This window comes from Colias croceus, chromosome 20 (assembly GCF_905220415.1).
Source record: "Colias croceus chromosome 20, ilColCroc2.1".
Classification (NCBI taxonomy): domain Eukaryota; kingdom Metazoa; phylum Arthropoda; class Insecta; order Lepidoptera; family Pieridae; genus Colias; species Colias croceus.
The window spans coordinates 2,438,013-2,460,310 of NC_059556.1; the positions used below are offsets into that span (position 1 = coordinate 2,438,013).

The following is a 22,298-nucleotide window of genomic DNA, read 5'->3' on the forward strand; positions in this document are numbered from 1 at the left end:
TTTATTGAATTTAATATTTATGTACATATTGTATATATCGTTCAATTATTGGTTAATTTTGTGGTTAATTTATATCTCAACAATTAAATATTCTGGTTCCGTAAATTTAGGTTTCTGAACATTAAAAGAAAAAAGTAACAAAAACCATTATCACACTTCTATTTATGATCATTTAGGTAAAGTTGAAAATAAAATTTAAAAAACAAATCGTTTAGCGAAAAAAAAATTGCTGATTTGGCTGCAGGACGATGATTACCTGTGCAAAAATTAGCCTGGTACTAATGGTTGAATTGTTTTTTTTTAATCAACGCATTCATGTCGGTATGGCGGGCTGTAAGTCACACCGGAAAAGTATGGCATGACACTACCTCCTACTTTTTTTTTTATGGGCTATCGGTAAATTCTAAAATTATTGTGTTACAAATGGTTTGACTTTCGTATTTTATCCGACGAGTTCGACTTAACGACCACGCGACTGAGCCTCCGGTGGCCGGTACCAGCTTTCTGACCATCATTTTTCTTTTTATCATTGCGCACTAAGACCCCTGTGGAACCGCCATCCTGTTACAAATGACCTTTGAAATGAATTTTGTGTCAATATCTCCCAGCCTTAAAAAAAAGGAACATCCTTTATGACATTTTGGAACGAATTTCTGTATCGCGCGTTGCGAAAGGGTGCTAGACGGAATTACGACCAAAAGTTATAACGACACTTTTTGCTATAGTTTTAAGCCATGCGGCGTGCGCGTGTTTCTCTCTCTCTCAAATAGCAAGCAAATTATTAAATAATTTACAAACGAACGTATTACAAATTTACGTTCCATCAGGGTTTTCCTTTACTCCTCTCAAGTTTTTTTTTCAAATAGAAGATACCTTTGTCATTTTAGATAGTATATTAGGTATGTGGTTTCATAATTTTATTAACGCCCATCGAAGTGGAAGGCATAGGTAAGTCGTCTAGTGCATAATAATTATACCAATATAAGATTTAAGATTTTTATCAAAACGGAATAACCTTAATTATTTGATAATCGCTCCGTACATATTATATGGATAAGAAATCTGTTTTAGTGTAGGTATATATTTCAAATTATTCCATCATTTCAAATGAACAAGTAAGGATGACTCCGCTATTTTAGTTTTTATGTACATGTATGGCTTAGTTTAATTTATATTATGTTTTACAATTATAATTTTTTAAAAGGTAGATGCTGTATTTTTTTTCAAAATCGGCTAAGTAGTTTTTTAATTAATGCAATGTCAGAAACTAACAAACAAACTGCTAAAAATTGATGACACAGTTTTGATGAGAAACTTAGTACTTAATTATGCTCTAAATTTATAATCTGTAGTTAGTCTGGTAGAGTTCGCTGCAATAAGGCCGTTTTTTTAGTTATGTATTTTATATTTTTAATAAATAATTCTACATAATAAATATTCCTATACGAATATGAACTCAATTTCGGTCGAATTATATGTGTGTCGTTATGGCAACCGTGAGACTGTAAAAACCAAAAAAACGTTCTTGTGTTCTTATTAGAGTATGGTTAATACTTACTATAGTCTATAATAGTATCTATACTAATATTTTAAAGAGGGAAGGTTTGTAATTATGTAAGTATGTATGTATGTTATTCACGCATAAACTACTGGACCGATTTCAAAAATAATGCAATAATGTAACCCAAGTTATAAAAAATATTCTGTCATCGCGTGTGCTGCGGAATCTATTGAAGATAGAACAAAAAAAAAAATTCTACGGTATTATAGAATGGATTAATATCTACAAGAAAGTTCGCGATACCATATATCCATCTTCAGTAGTTATGTCACTACAACAATTTATTCATGTTTCCAAAGTAAATAGAAGTGCCGACAGTAATCAAACCATGTTATCCATAAACATAATATATTAATCATTATCCCATTAAATGATTTTTTATTATAGACTGTTTCAATACCAGCAAAATACTTTTTAAATTAAAAAAAAAATAGATTTTCCATTTAAAAGATAATATAACGAATTTTTAAAACTGTCAATCTACAGAAAATAGTAGGCATACTGTTTAATACAACAATGAGCAGGCGTAGTGCGTGACGGGGTGAAGGTGATTTTCATGTGATTAAAAATTAAACCTATAGTCCGACCTACAGTAAACTTTTCACTGTCACTGTCACTATGCGTATGAAACCGCAGGGCATTGCTAGTAGTATTATAATGTTTCTCTTCTCCATAATACTCGGGTACCACCAAAAGGACGGTACCCGGATCTTTGGAAGGCTTACGTGGGGACACGGATCCAACACGCAGAGGCCCTTTCGAGACTTTTCATGTGTTGTGAGACACCAGCCGCAGCCTGCCCATGACTGCACTATAGAGATACAGCCCTAGGCAGTCCGCGGCCGATGTAGGACTATTGCAGGGTATGGAAATTTAATAATTGGGCTATGCGACAAGGGGGCAACATATTGTGAGGAGCTAAGGGTGGAGAGGCGTCCCTGGACTTTAAACTACGATCACGCGCTCCCTGAGGGTCCAGCATCACGTGCCCACTCGCCACTTATGATTCGCATCCACCCTTCGAGCTAAAAGCTCTCGCGACTCCACTCTGGCCGGCCGGTTAAGGCAAGCCAGAGGTGGGGGTCCTGTCCTCGTCAGGCTTCACTCCGACCGGCCGGTGAAGGCAAGCCGGAGATGAAGACAGGGGCCTCCCCCGGGAGCACTCGGTTCCCGCGGGGTCGCTACTCCCCGACACCCCGCCACAAGGTGTCCTGCGGGTTGACTGATTGCACGGGTGGAATATCTATTGTCACATAGATAATAGATATTCCAACCGTGGGCGATGGGGTCGTATTATAAATATTATTATCTGTGGTGCTCCTACTTCCGTAACCGATGTTAGATTAACTGATTCAAAAACACGATAAAAAATATGTGTTTGAGTTTAATATTTTTTTATATCTCTACGTAAATAATAATAATAATGTACCTACTAGATATCGGCTCGCGACCTTATACGTGCGACTACACTAAAATTTGACGACAAGCCAAAAGGGGTAATAAAAATTTTAATAGAATCTTATTTGAGACTAGCTGTTCCCCGCGGTTTCACCCGCATTGCTCCGCTCCTGTTGGTCTTAGCGATGCGCAATATAGCCTATAGTCTTCCTTGATGAATGGACTATCCAACACCGAAAGAATTTTTCAAATCGGACCAGTAGTTCCCGAGATTAGCGTTCAAACAAACAAACAAACTCTTCATCTTTATAATATTAGTATAGATTTAACCTCAAAAATAACAAAGGTTCAAAGAAACATTAGCCCCTCAATCTTTTTTTTTAATAGTTATAACTACTATACATACTGTAAGCAGCAATATGTACCAAACTAGAGTCAAAGTCCATCTAGTAGTTTTTATGTGATACACATATAATAAAAAAAATGTGTGCGTGTACTAGTGTACACGTAAGAAGTGAAACTTCTTTATGACCTTATTTTTCAAAAAAATAATTTACTATATGCAACTTTACAGAAATACGTCGAATCACGCGTGGTAGGGATAAGAAAAAGATGGCGCGTAACGGAAAAATGTCACGTGTAACGAAAAAATTTTACACAAATTTTTTTTCCAACCCCGTTAAAGAAGTTTCACTTCAATATTACAATGAACAGACGACAATTCCTTTTTAAATATTATAAAAGTATTCCAATAAAAAGATAATAGCTGTTCTAACTGATAAATACATACCTGTATAGTGTATATATATCAAATATATGAATGATTTGATGACTTTTCATTTTTGATGTTATATTTATCATTGAATTAAATTCGACTCCGGTTATTTATTACGACGATGTATTAACAGCAAGTACAATTTTTTTAAATGTTATATTTTAAAAAATACGTTTAAATATAACATAGTTCATATTTCTTTCTTGATTTTGAGGAGTAAGTACATTTAAAATTTTAAACGTGAATGTGAATAACGGTGTGAATTCTTTTATGTTATTCTTCTCAGTTTATTTCAGAAATTATTAGTCTTTTATAAAGCGTCATAGTTGTAAGTTGTGCTTATTATAAATCGCCTATTCATTGTGAATTGTGTCGTAATATATTAACAAAACTTACAAATATATTTGTATATAAGAATAACATCTAAATATGTTTCTTAACATAATTTTAGTAAAATTATTGATTTGTATTAATTTTTTATTGAATCATCGTATTTTTAAAATTAAGCATTGTTGGAATAAAGTGATTGAAAGAAAGTATTGAGTGACCTCACTCAGTGGTATTGAGTGACCTCACTCAGTGGTATTGAGTGTATTTAATATTTTTTTTTAGAAAATGGCGTCACGTTTATTAAGCGTGTTTTGCGTGTTGCTCATGGTGTGCTATTGTGAGTCATATAATATATTGGTGATCAGTCCCCTGGCTGGTAGAAGCCACGGTATTCTTGGAGATGGCATCGTCAGACACCTCACTAATGCGGGACATAAGGTAAAGAAAAATAAATAAACATACGCTTAAATTGTAACATCGGTATATTAGTCTTATCACATGTTGGTTATACTACCTGTATAGTACAAAAATATCCAGTACATACGAATAAATAAATAATATTTTCTTATTTTATTATATTAGGGAACATGTAGATAATCTCTGCGTAAAATATCGAAATATATTTTTTTGAGTCCTCTTTTCTCAAATTTCTCACTAAAATCCTCAATATCCTCAATTAAAATTATATTTTTTTTACTTATTAAATTACTTCTTTTAGGTGACGTACATAACAGCTTTCCCGGAAAATACGTTTCATAAGAATCTCACGAAGATACACGCGAATAAAAGTCATGAAGTTCTAACAGGTATTTATTTTTCATTTGATTGAAGCATCATTGATTAGCCCGAGAACACAGGTCCCTGGAAGGTCCAGGAAACTCTGTATAACATTAGTTTAACATAATTTGTACCATTAGTAATGTATAATGCTCGTAAAGTTGCAACACAAGTTGGAAGTTCGAAAGACAAATTAAGTATTATTGGAATAGGGTTAATACTTACAAATTACGACGATTATAATATTTTGTCCATAATTTTGTCTAACTCAGTATAGGAACTAGATGGCGTTGAAATACCTACGAACTTACTAATATTTATTCTTTTTCCAGAGCAAATGACCAATATAAAATCTTTAATGGACAGGGAAATCAGTTTGCAAGACCCAAGCGTTCTTTTCTTGATGTTCGAGGCCATCGGAAATAAAACGGTGTCTATTCCAGCGGTCCAAGAGCTATTTATGGATAAGAATCAAAAATTTGACGCCATAGTTGCTGAATGGATGTTCTCAGAACTGTATGCTGGGTAAGACTGTCATTATTTTTTCATGTACACATCGGCAGTCGGCAAATCCGAATCCAAAAAAAGAATCACGTAAATCGGTTCAGAAACCTCGGAGTAATCGGTGTACATACATAAAAAAAACATAGCGGCCGAATTGATAACCTCCCCCTTTTTTTTGAAGACGGTTAAAAATTAATCCACTTGATGGGATCCGTCCGCTGCGTGTGATGCGGGCCTGTGGACGCTTACCTTAAGTATACAGTGAAAACTAGACAATATGTATAACCTGTTATTGGTCAGAGTCGAATCGAACCTTATTTTAATTGGTCAAGTTAATCAAGTTTGCTTCATGTTTAAAAGTACTCATTTTGCCTTCGAGAAGTAGAAAATTTTTAGACTAGGAAGCGCTACTTTGCCATTTGCATACTAGGTGTATTTTGATCGTCTCTATTTCGACTGGCTCAATTCGTACCATTTCATACTACGTACCTATACGACATAATATGTATACAATATCTGATTGAAGTTTTATTCACAGTATACAAGCAATCTACGAATGTCCAATGATCTGGTTCTCAACTGTGGATCCGCATTGGATGGTGCTCAAGTTAATAGATGAAATTCCCAACCCAGCGTATATTCCGGATTGCTTATCTTCTGATATCCCTCCATTTTCCTTCTGGCAGCGAGCAAAGGAGCTATTTTCCATGCTTTTTATACAATTACTTAAATATTGGTAAGTAAAAAACCAACAACACGCACTTTTTTAATTGTAATGAAATCTAGCACATTTATTGAAAATTAGATAAGCGGCCAAAACCCTAATCTAAAAACAGAATCGAAAAAATAAAATACATTTTCATTCGATTCTGAACCATTCTGTATTGGTTTTCAGGGCCACATATGACAAAGAACAGCAATATTACGAGGAATATATAGTACCCCATATCAGAGATAAGAGTAAACCTGTGCCATCGTTGGAAACATTGAGATACAACGCGTCTTTGATGTTGGGTAACTCTCACCCCTCTATGGGAGGGTCTATGAAATTACCACAGAATTACAAGCCAATTGGTGGTTACCATATTGATACGAATGTTAAACCTTTGCCAGAGGTAATATTTATACTGCAACCGTTAAACTTTTCATGTGTTTTGTTTAATAAAGTTCTTTGTCCTATTTATTTGTGAAATATGATATTTCCCATAATATTTTTTTAATCTTCATTGTCTAATGCCAATCATAATTTTTTTTCCAGAATCTCAAGAACATCATGGACAATGCAAAGCATGGAGTAATTTACTTCAGTATGGGATCTAATTTGCGGAGTGAAAACTTTCCAAAAGAGTTGAAAGAGGGACTTGTAAAAATGTTAGGAGAGTTCAAACAGACTGTTATTTGGAAATTTGGAGAAGATTTACCGAACCGTCCGAAAAATGTCCATATTGTGCAATGGGCACCGCAGCCAAGCATTTTAGGTTTGGAAAGATTATGTTATTTTTTAGCTCTATGTAGGGAACTATGGGAGACTTCAGAAATAATGTATATAGTATTTAGTTTAAAAGTAAGGAAGCGATATAATATGTTATATGTATAGAAGTGGTTCGTTCAAAAGCGATATAATCTGTTATTAATAGAAGTAGTTAGGGCAAGCTTCACTCGATAAGGCAATAATTGATACTATGTCACCTGCAGGTGAAGAATAGTGAAATATTTTGATTCACGGTTATCGTTATTTAAGTTAATCCATAAAAATCTAGTTACAGAGTACATTAGAACTAGGCCGAATAAAGCATTTGATTAGTTTTATTAATATTTTATTTTTAAATTACAGCTCATCCTAACTGCGTGTTATTCATCACCCACGGTGGTCTGCTGTCAACCACTGAAGCAATCCACTTTGGTGTTCCTATTGTCGGTATCCCAGTGTTTGCTGACCAGTTCACTAATATCGAACGCGCTGTGAACAAGGGATTCGCGAAGAAAGTAACGCTCTCCTATACTATGACTGAGGAACTTAAAAAACAAGTTGAGGCTATTTTGAGCGATCCCAAGTGAGTAAAGTATACTTTTAATTTGAATTTATTCAAAGAAAGACGGTGATAAGACATGGTATTGTGCATTGAACTTAATACTCAGTGATTAACTTTCATTGTTTCGTTTTATAAGAGTTATTTGAGTTAGCCATGAGAACGTACAATATAGGTAGAGTTACTTTCGCATTAATAATAATTATTAATCTATAGCTAATATGTTATTTAGCCAGTATTATTAGAATGTTCCTAATATACGATTTAACTTTCAGATATGCAGCAAAAGCAAAGGAATTATCGCTTATTTACCATGATCGTCCAGTATCGCCTGGTAATGAGCTGGTACACTGGGTAGAGCACGTGATTAAGACAAATGGTGCGCCGCATCTACGCTCTCCCGCGCTTGTGGTGCCCTGGTACCAGAAATTATACCTCGACTTACTTGCTGTTATCTTAGTAGTTGTTTTAAGTATTGTGTATTTATTACGGAAACTGTATAGACGTATATTCAAAAAATCTATCAAAAATTTAGGTAATAAGAAAAATAATTAAACTGATTTGTAGTTTTATTTAATCTAATTACGTAACTGGTTATTTATTATATGTTTTTTTTGGTATGTATCAAGCATTCGGGTATATATTTATTATTTTAGTTTTTTCAACAAATCACTATTTTGTTTTCCAAAAAATGTGTTCATAATTATTTTGCACCGTCATGGTTAACACGCAAATATGAATGAGTAATTTACTCATGACATAATAATTAAGCTATCAGATGGTTAAGCCTAGAAGCCACTTTAGTTTAAAAGACGACTTTATTTTGATGAACAGAAGACTTAATTTAACTTATAATCCACATCTTATACTGTACAGATTGAGCAGTGGTGTTTTATTATTAATCTCAAATTTTAAATTCTCGTCAAATATTATTTCTTAATTTAAAGATTTGCATACGCAATCGAGTATTATGTCTTTAATTATAACTATGATTATCAGTTTTTTAATAATTTTTGCAACTGCACATCTATTATTAATATTATAAAGCTGAAGAGTTTGTTTGTTTGTTTGAACTAATCTCAGGAACTAGTGGTCCGATTTGAATTCATGTAGTTCAGTTCATTACTATGAACAATACTTAGTACCCCACATTAGAGATAAGAGTAAACCTGTGCCATCCTTGGAAACTTTTGAGATACAACGCGTCTCTGATGTTGGGTAACTCGCAACCCTCTATGGGAGGAGCTATGAAGTTAACCCAGAATAACAAGGCTATTGGTGGTGGTGCTAAATTATAAAAATGTAACGCCTACCAAAATATTTTGTTTAACAATTTCTTTGCTCTTTTTTTGACAATCTTTAAGTTGATAATTATTAACCAAGCCATACTCTACTGCCATACATAATAAAAATGGTGTAATTTTTTCCACTTTGGTGTTCCCTTCGTCGGTATCCCAGTGTTTGCTGACCAGTTCACTAACATCCAACGCGCTGTGCATAAGGGCTTTGTGAAGAAAGAAACACTCTCCTATACGATGTCTCAAGAGCTTAAGGAACAGTTTGAGAGAATTTTGAGTGATCCAAAAAGTAAGATACCTTCGTGTTTATAATATTACTTGTTTAGCTAAGTACAAAAAGATAGAAAATAGAAACACATATTTTCCTGTAAGGAAAAAGAAGTTCTATCTCTGATAAAATATTAAAAATACGACTATTATAAGTTATCCATGTATTTATGAGTATAAAATAGTGTAATTAGGTAGGTACTTCTTTTTCTTATCTTAGCGAGTCAGGAGTCAGATTGGAGTGGAAGATTGGAAATAAATAAAAAACAGAAATAAATAAATATACCGTAATTTAATTTCGTTTCTTACTACCTATATTTTTGTTAGATTTTTTGAATAATCTACTATAAAGTTTCCATAATAAACACAGCACTGTTAAAATAACTGCAAACACAACAGCAAGAAGGTCGAGGTATAATTTCTGGTACCAGGGCACCATAAGCGCAGGGGAGCGTAGATGTGGCGCGCCTTTTGTCCTAACCACGTGTTCCACCCAGTGTACTAGCTCATCGCTAGGCGATACTAGACGATCGTGGTATATAAGCGACAATTCCTTTGCCTTTGACGCATATCTGAAAGTAATAACGATGATTTTGATTATTTATAGTCAAATATTAAAGTTAATAGTCATAAAATATAAGGACTGCCGACAGAAGTGCACTTGTATTGTTGGTAATAAAACTTGACAGTTTATACATGTTTATACATGTTTATACATGATAGTTCAAGTTCAGTTAGAAGCGTAGAGTGAACAGGTACCTTCTGGGGAAGCGCGTTCCAACTTAGACCACATCTTAGCTTAACATCAGGCGAGATTGTGGTCAAGCCGCATGCGCTTCCCTATTACCAATAAAAAGAAAGTAGAATAGAACTTATAACATATTAAACTTTTTACATGATTAATGAAGATTTCCATTTAAAGACTTACGTACCTAATTCATTGATTATATCTGAATAATATGAAACTTACTCTATTCAACCATCAGTATAAATTCTCCAGAAAATAAGTCTTATTTACGAGCGATGTCTCATCACCGTATAACTTAAGTTTTAATAAAGATAATCAAAATGACTCACTTGGGATCGCTCAAAATGCTCTCGACCTGTTCCTTAAGCTCTTTAGCCATAGTATAGGAGAGCGTTACTTTCTTCGCAAATCCCTTATTCACAGCGCGTTCGATATTAGTGAACTGGTCAGCAAACACTGGGATACCGACGATGGGAACACCAAAGTGGATTGCTTCAGTGGTTGACAGCAGACCACCGTGAGTGATGAATAACACGCAGTTAGGATGAGCTGCAATTTAAAAGTAAATTTTAAAGGAGTACTTCGAAGATAGGTTGGTGGCAAAGTAAATCGAATTTCCATCACTCCAAGACCTGACAATCCAATTAGCTTCTGTTTAAAAGCACTTTATATTTAAAATACATAGGTAGGTAAATAAATACAAACCTAAAATGCTTGGCTGCGGTGCCCACTGCACAATGTGAACGTTCTTAGGACGATTTGGTAAATCTTCTCCAAATTTCCAAATAACTGTCTGTTTCAATTCTCCAAACATTTTTACAAGTCCCTCTTTCAAGTCCTTTGGAAAGTTTTCGCTTTTCAAATTAGATCCCATACTGAAGTAAATTACTCCGTGTTTTGCATTGTCCATGATTTTCTTGAGATTCTGAAAGGTATTAACTATTAACAATTTACTCAGTGAGAAAAATCAAATAATTTTCATAATCGATTGGCATTAAACTATTAACTTTTACCGGATAACTATGTCGAAGAAATATCGTACGTTTGCCAATAATAAAAAAATACGAGGAACATTTTGTTAGACGTTATATTTTTTTGATACTTTAATGGTAATATTTTATCGATAAAAGAAAGCATTCCTTACTTTCTTTTAGCGACAAAATATTTGTAAATGAAATAGTTAAGCTTTCAAAAAGTATTTAGTTTTACCTCTGGCAGTGGTTTCACATTCGTATCAATATGGTAACCACCAATTTCCTTGTAATTCTGTGGTAATTTCAAAGCTCCTCCCATAGAGGAGTGCGAGTTACCCAGCATTAAAGACGCGTTGTATTTCAAAGTATTCAACGATGGTACAGGTTTACTCTTATCTCTAATATGGGGTATTATGTATTGTTCGTAGTATTGCTGTTCCATACCATTTACGAACCTGAAAAACAATCCAAAATTAACATTGAATAATTTCCTAGCTGTAGTTCTGCTCCATGTTTGTCATTGTAGTTTTTTTTATGGGATTTATTTTATAAACCAATTGTATTAACTATAAAGACCGTTATTATACAAGCGAAAAAAGACGGACTTGCCTGCATGATTTTGGATAACGTAAACACTTTTAATGCAAAAATAGCAGCAAAAGATAAGCGTGATTTAAAAACAAAATATGAGAGCTATAAATTGATGTGTAATTTACTGTTGAATTGGCTACTTTTTTTTTGAAGACGGTTAAAAATCGCTACGATTGAGTACTTACCAATTTTGGAGATATAGTCCATAAAGCTGGTTATATAATTCCTGTGCTCGACGCCTGAAGGAAAATGGAGGGATATCAGAAGATAAGCAATCAGAGCTATACGCCGGGTTGGGAACCTCATCTATTAACTTGAGCACCATCCAATGAGGATCCACAGTTGAGAACCAGATCAGTGGACAGTCGTAGATAGATGGTATACTGTGAATAGAAGTTTATTAGTTTAATCAGATTGAAATTATTTGTAAATTTTATCACTACATATTTGTAAATGAAATAGTTAAGCTTGTTTTATACTACATAGTATAAAACAAAGTCGCTTTCTCTGTCCCTATGTCCCTTTGTATGCTTAAATCTTTAAAACTACGCAACGGATTTTGATGCGATTTTTTTAATAGATAGAGTGATTCAAGAGGAAGGTTTTAGTATATAATTTACTAGCTTTCCGCCCGCGGCTTCGCCCGCGTTTTCAAAGAAAAACCCGCTCCCGTAGGATTTCCGGGATAAAAACTATCCTATGTCCTTTCTCGGGTATCAAAATATCTCTATACCAAATTTCATGCAAATTGGTTCAGTAGTTAAAGCGTGATGGAGTAACAGACAGACAGACAGACAGAGTTACTTTCGCATTTATAATATTAGTATGGATTAGGTTTTAGACAAAGCAGGCGAAGCCGCGGGCAGTAAACTAGTAAGTATATAATATTGAGAGATATTTACCAGATCTTGTGCACATAAATTGTGCAAATTTCATAAATGGGTAAAAATAATAAAAATGACAGTCTTACCCAGCATACAGTTCTGAGAACATCCATTCAGCGACTATAGCATCAAATTTTTGATTGTTATCCTTAAATAACTCTTGTACAGCTGGAATAGACACCGCTTTTCTTGCGTTTTCCATGAACATGATGAACAAAAAGCCTATGTCTTGCAAATTGAAGTCCTTGTCCATTATAGATTGTATGCTGATCATTTGTTCTGGATCAAATAAAAATAAATTAGTTAATTTGCATATATACTTCAACCAGCGCCATCTAGTTTCAATTGGCAAAACTTGTATTATTCAAACTATTACCAATTAAACACTTGACCGTAATTTGAAGCTTACTTATTGAGAAGGTACCTAGCTTTTTCCGCCTATTTTCCCTCTCTTTCTCGTTGTATATATGCTATCTCTCTCGCACAAAGCACACCTCTCACCAGGTGGCGCGGCCGGCGCACGATAATGTGCAGGCGCTAGATCTTCTTCATTGGCGTCTAGCTTCCGCCGCGAGAAGGTTGTCTACAAGACTACAACCTTGGTGCTATTAAGTATTAAGTATTGCATATTGCAAGTGCTAAAAGTGTGAAAAAGTGTATCCCGTCGGATCGGTACAGTGAGTTATTTTTACATCTATTGTAATGACATTTTACTTAAAAATGAGCAAAAATCTTTTAAATCGACGGTATATCCGTTGGACTTTATTTAAAATGCTGAGGTCTTTTAGTGAATCCTTCAGCAATAGTTTATTTTTCAATATGCTTTAAATACTTAATAGCATGTTAGATATTTAAAATTAACGATACAACCGTTACATTTTACGTGAAATAGTAACTTTTCTTTTGAAATATTTTATAAGTAATGCAATATATACTAATGAATATTTGAATTTCTAATACTATGAGAAAAGCAGATTTTAACGGATTTACCGTTCGGCTTTACTCGTATCGTTAATATTACTTTTGTGATTATTTGATATTGACTAAATATATCAAATACCCTCTCTTTTATATAGATATTTTTATTTTATTTCATTTTTAATGTGTTTTTATTACAAGGTTACAAGTGAATATTAATAGTATGTATGGATAAATCCAAGGCTAATCCTATGAGCCAACTCAAAGCTTAACAGGCATGCAATCCATTGCTACGACTTTATTACATTGTCGTTATCACTAGGAACGGTTCGGAGTATAGTTTATAACTAAAAATTATCGAACGAGATGAGTCAGCTCAAAGAACAAATTATATAGGTATTACCTATAACAGGAACAAATTGATGTTAGCGTAATTGCACGAATCACAACGTGTCCCAACATGTCGAGATATGTTATAAATCGTCCGGGAGTTAGCCGCTCATCTGAATAATGATGGAATACGCACAATGCACATGTTCAGTAGGTACCATGAACGTACCACACATTCAAAAGTATCCGTAGTCTATACGTGTCCTTTTATGAGTATTAATCTGATCCGTATATAAGCGAAAATAGACATAGGTATTACACACAGCAATTTTGGTTTGAAAATTACTTTTATTTATATTACGTTTCCTATGTTTCAAATGATGCAACTTTTTGGTTAAAACGAGTAAGTGCCAAAATTTTACATTTAAATTTTCTAGTTTGGAAAGAGACGTTATCGTATAGTTATCGAGATAACTTAATTAGAAATTAAATTTAGAGACATTTCAAAGGATTTACTATTCACATATTCTAACGTTTTAGAATAATATTATAAACTTGTACACCTTGACAAAAAGTAAAAAATTGCGGGTGAGCGGAGATTATTTTGTGCAATAAAACCGTCCTACGATGGTATGGCCACGTATGGCTGCGTTCGTAAGGAATGTTAACGGATATAAAGCAACTGAATGTGACATCGATTGTATGAACTAAATTAAATATGAATCGAAGTTCATTTTAAAATTTTGTGTAAATGATTTGAATTTTGACTTTATTAAATAGTTAAAGCCTTCTTTTTATATACATATACATAACAATTAATTACCATTGTCAAATCAATTCTTATTTCATCCTGGACAGCTGTTGCTAGCATTGGAAAATAAGTTAAAGTACCTTGTTACTATATTATTATTTTAAATGATTATTAACTTCTAATTTTATATTAGCACCTTAAATCTTGCTCGAAGCAGATTACATAAATGTGGCCGCTAGGTTTAACCGCTACTCCTCGCAGGTTAGGTTCGTTAGCCAGGTTAAACCCACCCTCGCAGGGTGACTATTAAGTATTTTTGGGAAGGCCCTACTTATTTCAAATTACAAACATCCCTCGCGCAGCTGTCGCTCGCAGGGAAATAGGTGCAAATATATCAGCCCTCGCGGGGCTTTGATTACAACCGCCCTCAAGGAGAAATGGTGGAAATATATATCAGCCCTCGCGGGGCTTTGATTACGACCGTCCCTCACGGGGAAATGGTGCAAATATATATCGGCCCTCGCGGGGCTTTGATTGCGGTTGGTGCAAATATACAAAGGATTGATCATTAAAATGATCATAGATATTTGCTTTCGTCAACGAGGACCCACGAAAATGTTAGAGATGACAGTAACGGATCTTCACTCTTCTAAGGTAGGTAGAAAAAGGTTTTGAAATCTAATTCACAGTGGGCCATCTATACAATATAAGTATAGTAATATAACCTAATAAATACAATAAAATAGGTAAGAGACGTTAAATAATGGACGCATGAAATGAATACTTTGTATCCTAAAAGGTTAGCTTACGCTTATTTAATCAGGAAACCACCATTGGTTTATCAATTATGGAAATTGCGACTTGAACAAATTGTATTTACCAATGCAGAGCCTCACAATGCAGAGAATCACAACAAAGGGAGGCGAGTCTGATCAAATATCATCTCGCAGATGATTTGTGGCGGTGGTTTCCAGGATTGTCACCAAGCCTTGTGTCAATGGTATATTTGTTATCGTAATTCCATGGCACTAGCCGACCAATTTTCACATAAAATCACCTGAAGAGATTTTTTAATCGCAAAGCGATTGAATGTAACAAATTACGATTGGTTATGTATAGTTGACCTCTCATAGGCCTACTTTAGTTGCCCGATCTTGTAGGCAATTTATTCGACTCGTTTATCAACCCGTTTGGCCTCATTATGGCACCCATGAGTTTTTCTTCAGGGCTCAAACAATAAATCGCTGAGGGATTAGGATAATCATTTGCTTAGACAAGTTTCTTGTCATCCCACCAGGATTATTATATTATATAATAAACTTATATGCAACTATTAACGTAAAACGTTTAAGGACTCAACGAGTGCTGTGAATTCTGACTATTGAGTTACTTAGGATAGAGGATAATTAATAACGGAAGGTCAATCCTTCCAAACAAAAGCCTCGTATTAGATATTACTTGGAACCCCTACCCTTCACGAGAAAGCTCTGCCAGATGACTTCACATTTCTTTGATTTGAAGGGGGGGGGGGGGCAATAAATGCAATGCAATACAGACTATACGGCTTTTCTGGTTTAGTTCTTGCTATATCGATATCCGTGCCTGCTTCTCGTGGTTGCGGTTGAATTAAGTTTATCAATGGTCATAAATGCAATTCTATACAGATGATATACTGCATTTTAAACATGACAAAGTCTAGTAAGCCAACTAAACTTTGCTAGTTTAGTTCTTACTATATCACTGTCCGTGGCTGCCTCTCGTGGTGGTTACAGATGACTAAAGTAACGTCCTGTCTTCGCATCCACAACCAACTGTCCTTTCATAATCTTAAAACAGATTCATTCGACATAGATCCCCACGAGTTCAGTTCTTCATTTTTGCACTCGAAAAACTGTGGACAACCCACGAGCAGTGCCTCCATTGGTAGCAGTTACAATCAAGGGGTAACTAAGGTAAGCTAGCCATATTAGGGATGTTGGAACAACCGACCATATTCAGGGCAACTTTCTTTGTCCAGTTTAACGTTTAGGCAGTCGTAGCATTCCTACGGAACAAAAATGGGATCAGATCTGCACCCTTAATGCAGTTAATCGAAAGGAGATACCTTCAGACGACGATAGTATTCAGAACGCACCATATTCCTGAACATATTAATGCATATTAATCTGTTGCCATTGTCCTGCAGCAGAATTCCTTAGCGATAATTTGTTCTCGTTAGAGCGAGCGAGGGTTGTAACGATAATATGAGAAATCCTAGTCAGTTCGAGGCCTGAACGACGTGTAAGAGTACTGCTATTTCAGTAGTAGTAGCACCGAGAAGGGCGAAGGTATTCTGGAAAGCAGAACTGAAGGCCCGGTCAGCAGCACCATTCACCTAATAGACAGTGTTTAGTGCTGCACCACTAGAATCTGACTCTGAAGGTATACAGAAATGTATACATTTTCCAAATATCAAATGTTATAGTCGGAAGAAAAATCCTATTTGCCTCCGTCTACCCAAAAGACATACGGAGTAGCTAGTAGAAGTTGGTTGAATTAGAATAAGTATAATTAAAAACCTTTGTTACTTACTGGATAAATTTGGCTCATTTCCTATCTGACGTTCATATAGCTGTTGATGACCTAGATGTTATGCACAAACACTTTCATTATAAATAAGTCACGTTATGTAGTCCCGAGACTTTTGGTATATAAGTTCTGATGTAAACCATAACTATACCTTAAAATTAATTTGATTAAAACTTAACGTACTTAGCTGTAGTAATTGCAGGTTTGGGACACAGATAAGCTCTTATCATTTTAGTCTCTAACTTCTTGAGTTCATTATATGTTTCCAGTACAGAGTTTAAAACCTATCAGTTTTAAATAAATAATTCATGCATTGCACTGAAAGTACCAGCCATGTTTATATTATGATCGGTGGCGTTGGCTCTAAACATTAATAGACACCGCACGCTTTGGTTGGATGTTACATATTATCTGTATTATAATTTAAACCGCTTACCTGGTTTATTTTATTACCTTATCCAAGGGATGACCTTTTAATTTATTTGACCCTAAAAGTAAAGACCAAGGTCTCTACTTGTCCGCTAGTAGCAGGTTGGGTTAGAACTGTGTGAGTTGAGACAGCTGGTAAATCTATGTTATGAGGATTCAATGGTGCTTCTACAGAAGTCTAATTGAATAAATAAAGGTTTGAGTTTGAGGTATTCTTGCCTCGTCGGTGATGAGCTGTTGCTTAATTTTGTAAGTAACATCTAAATGCGTAATTAAAAGTCGTTACTTGCTCTTTCGCAGATTTACGCTAAAGATAGTGGAAATTGTAGTAACTTTAACTTTTCAAGCCCAAAAGGTTAACTAAGGTACGCTTGAACCAATCTCATAAGTTCTAATACTTTTAATCATTATGATTTACTTTTTGGTTCTTATTTGATTAACTTTTTATTGTTAATATAAATATTATAAAAATTTAAAAATTTGTGTGATTTATTGGTATACTATCTGCACACCTTACTCTTTCAAATAAAGAAATAAGTAATTACTTATGTACCTATTCAAATTCACATTGGCGTCCATATATTGTACACCAGGTGGGTAACAAACAGGTCTCAATAAGTAAGCTTCAAATTACGGTCAAGTGTTTAATAGCTGTGTTTTACCTGAAATAAAACACATATTAAATACTTACCTATATTTGAAGCTTACACTTAACGTCCACCTGTTGAGTATTTCGACTCAATGAAGAAGATCTAGCGCCTGCACATTATCGTGCGCCGGCCGCGCCACCTGGTGAGAGGTGTGCTTTGTGCGAGAGAGATAGCATATATACAACGAGAAAGAGAGGGAAAATAGGCGGAAAAAGCTAGGTACCTTCTCAATAAGTAAGCTTCAAATATAGGTAAGTATTTAATATGTGTTTTATTTCAGGTAAAACACAGCTATTATAATGTTTGTATAAATGTATTTTTATGTATGTGTACAAAATACAAACATAGATACTCCGTTAATAGAAAAAAAAACCAGATACATTCTTTCAATAGTACCAAGATCGAATTTCGAACCCATTTTTGCATTTTTAAGAGTTTTTATACATATTATATATCATTTATACTATTATTTCTTATTTATTAACTTACTGTATTGTAAACAAAACGTATACGATGTTTTGTCTAGTAACAATTAAATATTTTAGAAACAAAATAAATAAAAAATATGTATAAATATAATAAATAATAAATATGTTATACCTTTGATAACTCCTTTATTTTCACTAGCGTGAATGATTGTGAGATTCTTATGCGACATGTTATCAGGGAAAGATGTTATGTATGTCACCTAAAAGAAATATAATATTTTATTTATAACAAGTTTAAAGAATACGGTGGCTGAAATTGTGGCACTTATTCCAACAAGTACTTTTAGGCCACCAATAAGGTCCATTAAAGAAAGATTAGGAATATGTTTATATCAACTTTACTTCGACGTGACATAGATCTTTTATTTGTATTGTAGAGTGGCTTTGAAACGAATGACTGTGTAACCGACGTTCCCAAAAACAACGGCTCTATTTTTAACGTATCTTTATTTCGTTTTCTTTGTTTACCTTATGTCCCGCATTAGTGAGGTGTCTGACGATGCCATCTCCAAGAATAGCGTGGCTTCTACCAGCCAGGGGACTGATCACTAAGATGTTATACGGCTCACAATAGCATACGATGAGCAACACGCAAAACACGCTCAATAAATGTGACGCCATTTTCTGAAAAAAAAAAAAACCAAATCAAATAGGCTTTTATATTCATTTCTACTGAGTGAGGTCACTGAAACCATCTTCCAAACTAATTATAGGATGCTCTATTAAAGACTAATAATTGCTTAAAATTAAAATAAAACCTGGCGACTTTTTTAATGTGATGGAATTCTTAACTAAATGAAAAAACAATGTTATTATGCTTTTGAATATTAGAAGAACCTCATTTTTGAAGATAAATTGTTGTAAATTAAAGGGTCATTCTTTTTATTAATCTACATTTATTATTAAAAAAAAATCTCTATCTATTGAAAAGTGTAGTTGACCGAGAAATTTACTTATTACGGTAAATGTTGTTCTGCCTTTTTATCACTTTGGGGTGACAAATAGATGTAGGACGATTCTCTACCCAATAGACACACAAAAGTTCGTGAGAATCGTTCCAGCTGTTGCGGAGGAGTATGGTAACTTGCAGTGTGAGTTGTGACACAAGAACTTTATGTATACCCTATAGATATAGAGATACAAATATACAGGGTTAGGTACTTGTAAAACACCAGCAACCTCGCAGGACAAGATAGCTAACATCATAAGTAACAACATTTGTTCTACGACTTTTGGCATAACGCAATAAATTATTTTTAAATGATTTTTTAAACTTATATTGTACTCTCCTAACATTTGAGTCTATGTTCTCATTATCGAAAGGACGACGCGACGCCCCCTTCCCCCTCTCGTTCGCTCCTTGTGTACATAATTTTTGGGATGCGCGTAGAGTTTATAATAATCAAACGGAAAATAAAATGAATATTTATTTTTGTATGAAAATAAAATCTAACAAATTATCAAAAGTCGTAGAACAAATGTTGTTACTTATGAATTATGATGTTAGCTATCTTGTCCTGCGAGGTTGCTGGTGTTTTACAAGTAACAATGTACATAATATGTTAAAGATCTAAAATATGTATTCTTATGCGATATGTTTATTTCATGCTCTTAATAATAAGTCTCTAGTAATGCATTATACATGTGATTATACAACTCCGGCACATTGTTTGCTACTACCTATATTGCTATTTGTCAAGTTTTCCAATCATAAATAAATAAATACGAATATCACAGACGTAATAATAAATGTTAAATAATCGACTATTATAAATAAATAATTTCCAATGTTGCACTGGTCATAATAAACGTCCAAAACAATTTTCAAATTCATGTTTGAATACGGTTTAGAAAAAAGATTATATATTAGTAATTTCCTTAGTTTTTTTACGAATCGTTAAATCAATTTTTTAAGGTTCAAAAGAAGAATGACACACATAGAGACTGACAAATTTTTTCTAAGTCCAGATTTAGGTTCTCTATCCATCCAATTTTTAACGTAGAGATTTCATACAGGCACGCTTTAAAATAGTATAGATACATTAATATTTACTACCGGTTCGTAAACAAGGCGCATATTAAATAAACGTTTAAGTAACTAAGTAGGGTAAACAATATAAAGGTTTAACTAGCTCGGTTACTGGCTCACAACTTTTAATCAAGGTCGAAATAATTTACGAATTCACATTATTATAAATATCGGTACATCGTCCGGTCCGAATCATAATCATAATTTACAGATTGACTAGATAATGTCAAATTGATAAATATAAAAATAAAAGTTAATGTATTTATCCAGTTACATAATTCATTGTAAACGATAAAAGCAGTCCATAGATTAAATCTAACAAAAAAAAAATTATGTAATAGATAATTCCCTGAATCGATATGATGATATGATTATTTTCTCATTAAGAACTTTCCTATCTATTAACTACAGTTTCACCATACACAAAGATAACAAAATTAAATTACCTTTTTATCAAATAAACAACAAACTTTACAAAAATCACTGCACCAATCATAAATTAAATATCTCTATCACTTATCAAACGTACTCAACTATTTATACTTATAAATTTAATTATAAACATGTTCTGATTTTATCAAAACACACGTCCGACCATGTCAATGGTAACTTCACATCTGAACGCCTATGCAGGAAATAGCATCTTAAAAATACATTAGTTATCAAAGCATATCTATCAAATATCAGTCAGTCATTAACTTTACCTTCATCGGCTTCTAAGTTGCATTTCCTTTAAAATGAAATGGTCTAAGATCCGAATATAAGTCGACCTGATCCGGCGTAATAATAGAATGAGGCTAATTTTATAATAAATTTAGTGTATTAAAAATGGGTTGACTGGGAAAATCCTGGACAATAAATTTATTATTATAAAATTGGTCTCATTCTATTATCACGCCGGTGCAGGTCGACTTATATTCAGATCTTAGACCAAAAGCAAAGATTTAAAAAAAGAAACTACTTATGTGAAAATAGAAATATGTTTTCTAATTATAGACAAGCAAATATAAATAAAAAAAAGCAATATAAACCGGTACTAATATTGATCGCACAATTGATTTTCCACAAAGTGCATAAAATATACGATTCCCCATTCTTAAATAGGTACAAATCAGGAAATTTCTAAAACAAACTGATAATATTAAGAGCCATTCTCCTCATTTTTGGATAAAACAAGCATAGAACTGTACTATAAAATATAATCCCTTTCAAAATCATTCAAAAACATTTCATTCATACAAAAATGTTACGTCTCATAAATTAACATCAAAACTCTAACTAGCAATTGGGTAACGCAAAGCCCTTGATAGAGTCAAACCAATTTGACTTCAATAAATCTAAAAATAGAAAGTTATTATTTGGACCACATTGACGTAACTATACAAGAAATATGTCCAATCTTTTTCTATCTGTCTGTTTATGATTCTGTTCAGAACGACGCAATGCATTTTGAAACGATATTCATCTTCAAGTAGATGTTTTTCTCAAAGATAAATTCTAAATCGTTTTTATTGATATATATTTTCTGGAGTATAAACCAAAGCTTCAATTTGAATTGATGAAAAGGTAAAGAAGTAGTAAGAATAATAATTAAGAAACTACTAACCTAACTATTTCCAGAGACAAAAATCATAAAATACATGTGTTGTGACGTGAAAGAAAAACAAACTAACAATATTACTTGAGTTGAAAGAAAAAAAAACTCGTGACTTATTATTAACTAGCATTCGCCCGCGATTCCGTCCGCGCGGAAAAATTAAGATTTATTTTTTTCTACGTATTTTTCCGGGATAAAAAGTATCCTATTTTATGCCCAGGATAATAAGGTATAATTATACCAAGTTTCATCGAAATCAAACCGTTAGTTTTCACGTGATGCCTGAACATACAGACAGACAGACAAAAAATTTTTTAATCACATATTTGGGTTTGGTATCGATCCAGTAACACCCCCTATTTATTTATTTATTTATTTATATATTTTTTCCATATTTTCAA

The 22,298-nt window shown here is 33.6% G+C and overlaps 2 protein-coding genes across 5 annotated transcripts; one reads left to right on the plus strand and one right to left on the minus strand.

Annotated features, from left to right (window-relative positions):
* The first annotated feature begins 4,786 nt into the window (after positions 1-4,786).
* Positions 4,787-7,933, plus strand: LOC123700711 (UDP-glycosyltransferase UGT5-like). The gene is made up of 7 exons (XM_045648019.1): positions 4,787-4,870; positions 5,174-5,366; positions 5,884-6,081; positions 6,241-6,460; positions 6,604-6,823; positions 7,180-7,399; positions 7,651-7,933. Exons 2-7 carry the CDS (start codon positions 5,179-5,181, stop codon positions 7,928-7,930), a joined length of 1,326 nt encoding a protein of 441 aa, XP_045503975.1. The 5' UTR covers positions 4,787-4,870; positions 5,174-5,178; the 3' UTR covers positions 7,931-7,933.
* A 1,280-nt stretch (positions 7,934-9,213) lies between these two features.
* On the minus strand, positions 9,214-20,921 carry LOC123700712 (UDP-glycosyltransferase UGT5-like). Of its 4 annotated transcripts, none has more exons than XM_045648023.1 (9): positions 20,862-20,921; positions 18,740-18,895; positions 18,384-18,471; positions 12,224-12,416; positions 11,439-11,636; positions 10,898-11,117; positions 10,394-10,613; positions 10,018-10,237; positions 9,214-9,512 (listed from the first exon to the last, which is right to left on the minus strand). In XM_045648023.1, the coding sequence occupies exons 2-9, from the start codon at positions 18,890-18,892 to the stop codon at positions 9,233-9,235; spliced, it is 1,572 nt and encodes a 523-aa protein (XP_045503979.1). In that variant the 5' UTR covers positions 18,893-18,895; positions 20,862-20,921; the 3' UTR covers positions 9,214-9,232. The 4 variants fall into 4 exon arrangements, with proteins under 4 accessions (XP_045503979.1, XP_045503977.1, XP_045503976.1 ...); XM_045648021.1 differs by having other exon boundaries at positions 20,747-20,903; XM_045648020.1 differs by lacking the exon at positions 20,862-20,921 and adding an exon at positions 19,433-19,479.
* Between the last annotated feature and the right edge of the window lie 1,377 nt (positions 20,922-22,298).